The sequence below is a fragment of the Mirounga leonina genome, unplaced genomic scaffold (genome assembly GCF_011800145.1).
Source record: "Mirounga leonina isolate KUSES-001 unplaced genomic scaffold, KU_Mleo_1.0 Mir_481, whole genome shotgun sequence".
Taxonomy (NCBI): domain Eukaryota; kingdom Metazoa; phylum Chordata; class Mammalia; order Carnivora; family Phocidae; genus Mirounga; species Mirounga leonina.
This window is the reverse complement of record NW_023270773.1, coordinates 1,534,290-1,542,579: the sequence shown is the minus strand read 5'-3', so window position 1 is coordinate 1,542,579 and position 8,290 is coordinate 1,534,290. Positions and strand designations below refer to the sequence as shown.

The 8,290-nt window shown below is 61.4% G+C and overlaps 2 protein-coding genes across 4 annotated transcripts in view; one reads left to right on the top strand and one right to left on the bottom strand.

Annotated features, from left to right (window-relative positions):
- P2RX6 (purinergic receptor P2X 6) overlaps positions 1-2,736 on the top strand; it is a 10,591-nt gene extending 7,855 nt beyond the window's left edge. For 2 of the 3 annotated variants that reach the window (XM_034989186.1, XM_034989184.1), the window contains exons 9-12: positions 457-550; positions 640-705; positions 884-961; positions 1,049-2,736. In XM_034989186.1, coding sequence (XP_034845077.1) covers positions 457-550; positions 640-705; positions 884-961; positions 1,049-1,132 — 322 coding nt within the window. In that variant the 3' untranslated portion in view covers positions 1,133-2,736. The remainder of the gene's footprint in view (positions 1-456; positions 551-639; positions 706-883; positions 962-1,048) is intronic. The other variant, XM_034989185.1, reaches the window with a different exon arrangement.
- Positions 2,737-4,010: 1,274 nt separating this feature from the next.
- On the bottom strand, positions 4,011-7,680 carry SLC7A4 (solute carrier family 7 member 4). Its single transcript, XM_034989081.1, has 5 exons — positions 7,651-7,680; positions 5,932-6,953; positions 4,813-5,453; positions 4,440-4,548; positions 4,011-4,332 (listed from the first exon to the last, which is right to left on the bottom strand). The coding sequence occupies exons 2-5, from the start codon at positions 6,911-6,913 to the stop codon at positions 4,142-4,144; spliced, it is 1,923 nt and encodes a 640-aa protein (XP_034844972.1). The 5' UTR covers positions 6,914-6,953; positions 7,651-7,680; the 3' UTR covers positions 4,011-4,141.
- Between the last annotated feature and the right edge of the window lie 610 nt (positions 7,681-8,290).

Below are 8,290 nucleotides of genomic sequence, written 5' to 3'. Positions count from 1 at the left end.
CCCCCCCCCCCCCCCCCGCACCCCACCCCCCCCCCCCCCCCCCCCCCCCCCCCCCCCCCCGCCAGTATCCTCCTGTCACTTCCTGGTCATTGTCACGAATATGCACACAACAGCCACCAGGCCTGGAGGTGATGCCCCTTGACGTCCCCTTCACCCTTTAGACTCACACAGCCCAGGGCTTGCCTCCCTACCTGCCCTCACCCCCATGACCAGTGCCTGTGCAGGGACCCTTCTGTCCCCTCTGTCCCCTCAGCAGGCAAGGAGCTTCCAAGAGGCAGGTAGGTCCCAGTTTGCCTTTCCCCTGTGTTCCCAGCAATGATACAGGGTTGAGACAGCTGGGACTGGGGGTTTATAGAGTCAGTGGATGTTACCCATCCAGGCAGGAGGCCTGGAAGGGCGGGGCCAGCCCAGGAGTGACTGCAGCGCAAGCCACCACACTTTCTTTCCTGCTCTCAGGACAGCCACTCACTGGTGGAAGGCCTCAGGTGTGGAGGCCCGGAGTCTGCTCAAGCTCTATGGGATCCGCTTCGACATCCTTGTCACTGGGCAGGTAGGAGGTGCTAGGTGAAGGCAATGGGGGGTGGGGGTGGGAGGGGGAGATAGTCACAGCCCCAGAGGCTCAGTCCAGGTCGGTCTCAGGCAGGGAAGTTCGGGCTCATCCCTACGATCATCACTCTGGGCACTGGAGCAGCTTGGCTGGGTGTGGTGAGTCTGGCCAATGTGGGCTCCCTCTGGCTACAGCGACTGTATCCAGGCCGGCCCAAGTGCACACCGAGCACCCCGACCCCCACCGTGCATGATGTTGAGTCTGGGGGTGAGAGCTGGGGAGGTGGCCGAAGGGCAGCCTGAAGGCCAAGACACAGGTCTGCCCCGCCTCTCCCAGATCACTTTCTTCTGTGACCTGCTACTGTTGTATGTGGATGAAGAAGCCCATTTCTACTGGAGTACCAAGTATGAGGAGGTGAGCTGCGGGCCTGTCCGGGCCCTGGGCTCGGCTACACTTTGGAGGATACTGACCAGAGCCCTGATCTGATGTTCTCATCTGCAGGCAAAGGCCCCGAAGGTGACCACCAACTCTGAGCAGACAGAGCCAGCTTCTACACCCCCGCATGTGGCTGCCCAGGTGTCTTAGAGGGGGCCCAGTCTGGGAATCAGACACCAACACCAGAGTGGCCCATGCCCAGGCTCCGGGCCCCACTCACTGGCCTGTTCCTGAGGCTGTTTCCTGCTGGTTGCCGGGTGGGGACCCCGTCTTGGGGACCTGCTGGATAAAGCCCCAGCCGGACCAGGGTGGGAGGTTGGGGGAGAATTCCACCCTTCCACTCCCAGACAGACTGACCCTCTCCTGACTCCAGCTTCAGCAGGGTGCTGCCTGGGGGGGGTCAGAGAAGCCAGTTTTGTATAGAGACCCACAGCAGAACAGGAGCCGCGGAGAAGGGGAGACCCTGGGGCACCCACGTGGCAGGGTAGTGGGCCAGTGGGGCTCTTCCTGTGTCTAGGTCTAGAGAACTCTCTCCTAGTCTCCGTCAGCAGTGTTCCCGGCAGTGGCCTGCTCACCAGCTGTCAGCACCGGCCCTCCCACTGGCTGTGGCAGACTCCAGCCCTCCTCCATCTGCCAGCACCCCTATTGTAGGTAGAGCCCCTCCCTCTCAGCTGCGCTGCTCTGGGGGCCATGCAACCAGAGTCTGAAGCAAGGTAGAAAGAAGCCTGACAAGAGGGATCAGGCTGCTCTGGCGTTGGGTTGCCTGGGGCAGGTTCCTACCCAACTCTGAATGAAGAGTGGGTAGGCAGATAATCCAACCCCTAGGGACCCCCAGGCAAGGACACAGGTACCCTTTGGTCTCACACCGGCCCAGTTAATGAGCATCAGCCCCTCCCTGGTGGTGGCCCTCAGGCTATGGGGTTTGGGATAGGGAGGAGAGGGGGGAGGGCCTGAGATGGTGGTCACTGGGTCCTTTGGGATCTTCTATACGGCTCCTCATTAACCAACCCCCTCCCCAGCCCAACCCCTAGAACCTGCTCACTGGAGCCCTGGGGGTAGGGAGGCTGTACATCTGGAATTCACTGCTACCCAAGGTCATAGCCAAGAACCTGTCAGGGCATCTGCTTATGCCAGACTGAGGCAACTGCATGCAGGAGACCTTGAATATAACCCCAGGTAGAGCCCAGTGGCTGGAAGGAATGTCCCTCACAAAGGACACAAAGGGGCCCTGCAGGCTGGCTTGGCATCTTTCTGGAGTCTGATTCCTGACTGCTGGAGAATTTCCCCTGCCCCAGAGTCCCACAGTCAGGAGGGGAGGAACAGGGGCTGCAAGAGCCAAACTCCCTGTGGTCCCAGGGCAGAGGCAGGAATTTGGGAGTACCCACCCAAGGGAGGCAAGGGGCTTCTCTCTCATGGGTCCCTGGTGACCAGGAGTGAGCTGGCAGCTTGGCGGCAGAGCCACAAAGACCAGTTGGGGAGGGCCAGGGCTGGGGGCTCAGGCTGGGCTAGCATCTGGAATCATCTGGCACTTGGGGTCTCTGCTGCTTCTTAATCCCCAGAGCCGTGGGGTCTCTGCTGCTTCTCAATCCCCAGAGCCGTGTTCATGGGGAGGCAGGTTCAGGAGAGCCAAGGTGAGAGAACATGGCTCTGAGGCCTGGTTATTGGAGTGGGGTCACATGTACCTGGTTGTGCTCAGGGCTCAGAGAAAGCGGTCATAGCTGCAGAAAGTCAAGGAGTAAAGCCTGCTCAAACCAGCAGCTTCCTGTGTAGTCCTTATAGGCAAGAACGGGGAGTTGAAAGCATCTATGATGGACATAGCGTGGCTTTAGGGAGACCAGTGGGGAATGGGGAAGTGTGGGCCTGGGGACCCCCCAAGGACTGGGGCCTCACAGCCACCAGCTGGGCTCGGCGGTACTTGGAGCAGGCCCAGGCCTTGTGCATCCGTACGCAGGAGTGTATACCATACATGTGTGTAATATCCTGAGCCTTTATTGCAAAGCCCTTGAGGGAAGGGGGAGAGTACCAGCTGTGACAGCCAGACAGCTGTGGCCAGGGCCTGAGGCTGGAAGCAGCTGTTGCCTCAGTCTGCATGTGGGTGTGCATCGTCAAGGTAGCCATGCAGGCCATGCGGGCACATGCCCCAGAGGAGCCCTGGGCAGGCTTCGGGGACATGCTATGCTTTCTGGGAGCCTTGGGAACCCAGGAGGAACCTGCAACTCCACTGCCCTTTCTTTCTTTTTTTTTTTTTTAAGATTTTATTTATTTATTTGACAGAGAGAGACAGCGAGAGAGGGAACACAAGCAGGGGGAGTGGGAGAGGAAGAAGCAGGCTTCCCGCCGAGCAGGGAGCCCGATGCGGGGCTCGATCCCAGGACCCTGAGATCATGACCTGAGCCGAAGGCAGACGCTTAACGACTGAGCCACCCAGGCACCCCTCCACTGCCCTTTCTAGGCGACCTTTTTGGGGCCCAGGTTCTGCTCTCTGGATCTGCCCCCTCCAAGGGACATGTGGGGAGCCTGTGGTGGGGGGAGCCTGACTCTGCCCTTTTCGTGGACCCCTCCTCTCCTGGTGTGTGTAGGGGTGTATATAGCTCCCCTCTGAGCTGGGCAGAGGGCATCAGCCTGAGGGCAGGACTCCAGGACCCAGGCCGGGTGGTGTCTCCGATTCAGGGTTGTCCCAGAGCTGGTACCTCCCTCTTGCCAAACCTCGGCATCTTTGCTGTGGTTTGGGGACAATCCCCTGGTTCTTGGGGTGGGGGGCAGGAAAGCACTCAGCTCCACAAGGAATGAAATGGTGGACACAGCAGCAGGGCACGTGGCTGGCCAAGACGTTATTATTGTGGATATCTGGGGGCTGCGGGCCTCTCCCCCGCCCACCCTCACCCACCCCAGCCCACCCCACCTGCCCAAATAGCTGGAGTTGCTCATGAACAGGAAGGCGCTGGACAAAATATTCACCCACCACCAGCACTGGCCATGGCCCACTCCCCCAAACCCAAAACTAGGCACTTGGGCTAAGGCCCCCAGGTCTCGAGGACCCCTCAGCATGAGCAGTCCTGCAAACCTGAGCTGGCTCAGATAGAAGGGACTCCCAGCCCCTCTGGGCTCCTGAGGACGTGGGGGAGGGCAGAAGGCGCATGGACAGGCCTCCAGCTCGATTCATGGACTGGCGGGCTGCTCTGTGGGGCTGGGCTCCCGGGCGGGCACCTGGCTGGTGGGCTGCACCGTTTGTACCGCCTCCTCCAGGCTGGTGCTGGGGAACACCACGTAGCGTGTGGTGGTCAGCTCTGGCGCCTCCCGCTGGTTCTCTTTGCTGTGCCAGATGCCATAGCCAAAATACACGGCAAGGCCTGCAGGAGTTGCGAGAGACTGAGGGCCAGGTCCCAGCCCTGCTTGCCCTCCTTGCTTGCCTTCTTCCTGTGGCCCACCCAGGGCCCCAAGCCTGGCCCCCACTCACCGATCAGCAGCCAGATGGAGAAGCGCAGCCAAGTCAGGTAGCTTAGCTTCAGCATGAGGCAGATGTTGAGGAGGATGCTCAGGGCTGGAGTCAGGGGCACCATGGGGATCTGAGGGGGCAAGAATGGGGGCTGGGCTGGGCTGCAGGCAAGGTCTGCTGGCTCAGGGTCTGATTTCTCAAGAGTCCACAGAGCCTTTCTCCATCTCTGGAGATTTGGGAAACAAGAGCCCACTTGCCATGCAGAAAGAGAGAGATGGGTGTATGGGCCTCCCCCCACCCTATGAACCCTGGTTCATCCTGGCACAGCAGAGGAGGAAAGGGCAAAGAGAGCTAGCTGGGCTGAGAGCCAGGGGGCACTGGCTGGGGGAGGTACCTGGAAGGTGTCTTGCTGGGGTTGTTGCTGGTGGGCCCCCAGGACGAGGAGGCTGAGCAGAAATGCGACGGAGCTGAGCAGAAGCAGCAGGATGTAGCCCCAGTATGGGAGGTGCAGGGCCGAGTCCCCGAAGACCAGTACACAGGCCAGGGTGATGGCCGAGGCCACCAGGATGCTTAGTGCCCAAGCCACAGCAGCTCCAGGGCTGCCCCTACCTAGGAAGCCCAGGTAGGGCCTCAGAGCTGGCCGCAGCTGCCCGGGCTCAGGGCCTGAGGCCTGCTCGGTGCCCACCAGCTGTATGTGGTCTGAGAAAGAGTGGTACTCTTTGACCCTGGAGCCAGGGCTGGCTGGGCCTGGGGAACTGGATGCAGGGGCCTTCTGGAAGCGTAGCACAAGAATACTGGTGGCCACGAAAGTGTAGGCCAGCAGCGTGCCAATGGACAGGAACTGGACCAGTGCCTCGAGGTCCAGCAGCAGCGCCAGTAAACTCATGAGCCCCCCGAACACAACGATGCCCGCCAAGGGCACCTGCGTCCGGGGGTGCACTCGGGCAAACACCTGGAAGAAGAGCCCATCGACGGCCATGGCATAGACGATGCGTGGCAGGGAGAAGAGGCTGCTGAGCAGGACAGTGTTCATGGCTGTGGCAGAGGGTGGGGACTGGTCAGCATGGTGGAGAGGCCCATCAGGGGCCCCTGCTGGGAGCCAGGGCATGCACAACCCCTTGGGAACACGGGCATGAGTTTGTCTGGGATCTCAGAGTGAGCCTGAGTGTATGTGGGGTGTTGGATTGTTACTCCACCACTCCCACCCCCGCCACCAGGAATGGGACGCCCTAGTTTAGGTGACAGGCCCATCAGAGAATCTGATGAGGGCTGAGTCCTTCTCCCAGGAAAGGACCTGGAAGTGCACGCTCAGAACTGACATTTCAGGTACCATTGGGAGGGGGCAGTGAGTAGGGCCCTTCCAACAAGCCTGGGTGGAGAGTCAAATGATTAGCACCTCCCTGGACCCATTATGCAACTGGTAACAGATCCAGATGGAGACGTGTTCCCCGGGAAGCTTAGGGCAGGGCCCCGCTGCCCTGTTCACTCCCACCACGCGTGAAAGGCCCCTTACCGCAGATGGAGCCGGCCGCCACGATGAAGCCAGCCCAGCTGTAGCCCCGCCGGTAGAAGGCGTCGGCAAGTGCGGAGTCAGGGTTCAGGCTGTGCCACGGCACCATGAGGGTGAGCACGGTGGAGACGAGGATGTAGGCACCAGCCGCCAGGCCGAGCGAGATGGAAATGGCTATCGGCACAGCCCGCTTCGGGTTCCTGGCCTCCTCGCTGGAGGCGGCAATGACGTCAAAGCCCACGAAGGCGTAGAAGCAGGTGGCAGTGCCAGCCATGATGCCGGAGAGGCCAAAAGGCGCGAAGCCCCCCTCCTCGGCACTCCAGTTGTGCGGGCGGGCCAGGATAAAACCCAGGATGATGATGAAGAGGATGAGGACCAGGCTGACCACGGAGAACGTGTGGTTGAGCCAGGAGGAAACTCGGGCTCCGCAGGAGATGAAGGCAGAGGCCAGAAGTATGATCCCAGCAGCCAGGAAGTCTGGGTAGTGGGCCAGCAGCGGCACCTGCCAGGTTCCAATGTGGGCCTGGGTGAAGTTGTGGATGCGGTGGTTGAACATGGAGTCCAGGTAGCCACTCCAGGCACGGGCCACAGCTGCACCACCAATGAGGTACTCGAGCAGCACGTTCCAGCCGATGAGGAAGGCCCACAGCTCACCCATGGACACATAGGTGAACAGGTAGGCAGAGCCCGTGCGGGGCAACCGGGCCCCAAACTCTGCATAGCACAGGGCTGACAGCAGGGAGGCCACGGCGGCCACCGCGAAGGACAAGAGCACCGCAGGGCCGGCCATCTCCTTTGCCACAGTGCCTGTGAGCACATAGAGGCCGGAACCCACCATGCCACCCACGCCCAGCAGGGTCAGGTCCAGCGTGGACAGGCAGCGCCGCAGTGAGGTCTCCATGGTAGACTCCTCCAGTGGCTTCAGCCGGTTCAGCCTCTGGCAGAAGCGTGCCAGGCTGGCAGGGCTGGGCAGCCCCCTGACCATGATGGGCAGCTGAGAGGAGCACCACGCCAGCTGCCAGCACCTACCGGGGCCGGAGGGGAATGACAGGTTGCCCAACCAGGTATTGACCAGGCTTCAGTCTGCTCTGTTTATCCCCCTGGGGACCCAAGTGCCTGCATAGCTAGCTTTGCCTGAGGGCTGGGATCAGTCAGGAGTGGGCAGGAGGTCACAGGGAAGAATGGGAATCCTGTTTGCCTCTGGGCAGGTGAGGGAGCCTTGTGCAGCTGGACCTGGGCGCTTCTGGGGAAGGGGGGGTGGTAGCTGAGGGTGAAAAGGGTGCAGCTCCAGGAAGCGCGGTTGGGAAATGCTCCTTGATCTGGCATCCAAGAGCAAGGTGGAAACCCCAGGCTTCCCGGGAGCTGGGCCAGGCCTCCAGGACCCGGAACAGGAGGGGCTCTGCTGTCCTGGGCGTGAACCAGGTGGCCACCTGGCCTCAGACAGTGGCACTCACCACACACACACACACACACACACACACACACACACACACACACACGCGCACACATGCACACACCGCCCCAGGGACTTGGGTATCTGCGTACCCGGCGGCCAGGAGGCGGGGCGCTCTTGGCCCGGCACCCCGAAGCCAAAGCTCCGTGCCCTGCCCCCGCCCCGACAGGCCACCGCCGCCACCGTCACCGCCACCCTCCGGCCGGGGATCCGAGGCTTTGCCTCCTCTCCGGCTGGAGCATGCCCCTGCAGGAGTCGCTGAGACTCACCTGCTGTCACTGCGGCCGCCGCTGCGCACGCTGTGGCTGCGCTGCCTGGCTGACGCCGCCCGCGCGCAGAGCCCGCCCCCAGCCCTTCTGCGCCGGAGCCAGCGCGAGGCCCCACCCACCTCGCTGTCACACAAGCACCCAGATCGCCCACCGTACCCATACCTCACACGACGGAGACCTGAACGTTTCCCAGATCTAGGGAAATGCTGTTACTGTGTCTGGTTCACAGATGAGGAAGCCCAGGCCACCAGGTAGGTGACTAATCCAGATCACCGAGGTGGCCTTGGGAGGCAGGCAAGTTTAAGGACGGGGTCTGGAGGGATCTGGAACCCACCCGCTTGCCACTGCTGCAGTAACCCTCCTTGATTCTTCACCTCCGCACAGCTGGTCACCATCCAAGTTCCCCTCCCCCAACATTGGGGCGTTTGGGGGGCTGCAGGGAGTCAGGCAAACCTCTGGTAAGATGAGAGTGGGGGTCTGGCTGAGAGGCCCCAGGCAATCCGTGACCTGTCCTGTACAGGTGGCGGTAGGCCACTCTCATACATTGGTGAGGGAGTGCAGAGCTTTTGGGAGTGTTCTGTGAGTTGGAAAAATTCATACTGGCTGCTCTGAGCCTTGTCCTAAAAGGCGGCAATCCAAA

Bases quoted from the DNA above. Each gene is read 5' to 3' on its own strand.
- SLC7A4 (XM_034989081.1), bottom strand. From the start codon at position 6,913: ATGGTCAGGGGGCTGCCCAGCCCTGCCAGCCTGGCACGCTTCTGCCAG. The intron at 4,549-4,812 runs GTACCTCCCCCA...TTGCCCCCTCAG, and splicing joins CCCAGCAAGACACCTTCCAG to ATCCCCATGGTGCCCCTGAC. The intron at 4,333-4,439 runs GTGAGTGGGGGC...CAACTCCTGCAG, and splicing joins CTCCATCTGGCTGCTGATCG to GCCTTGCCGTGTATTTTGGC.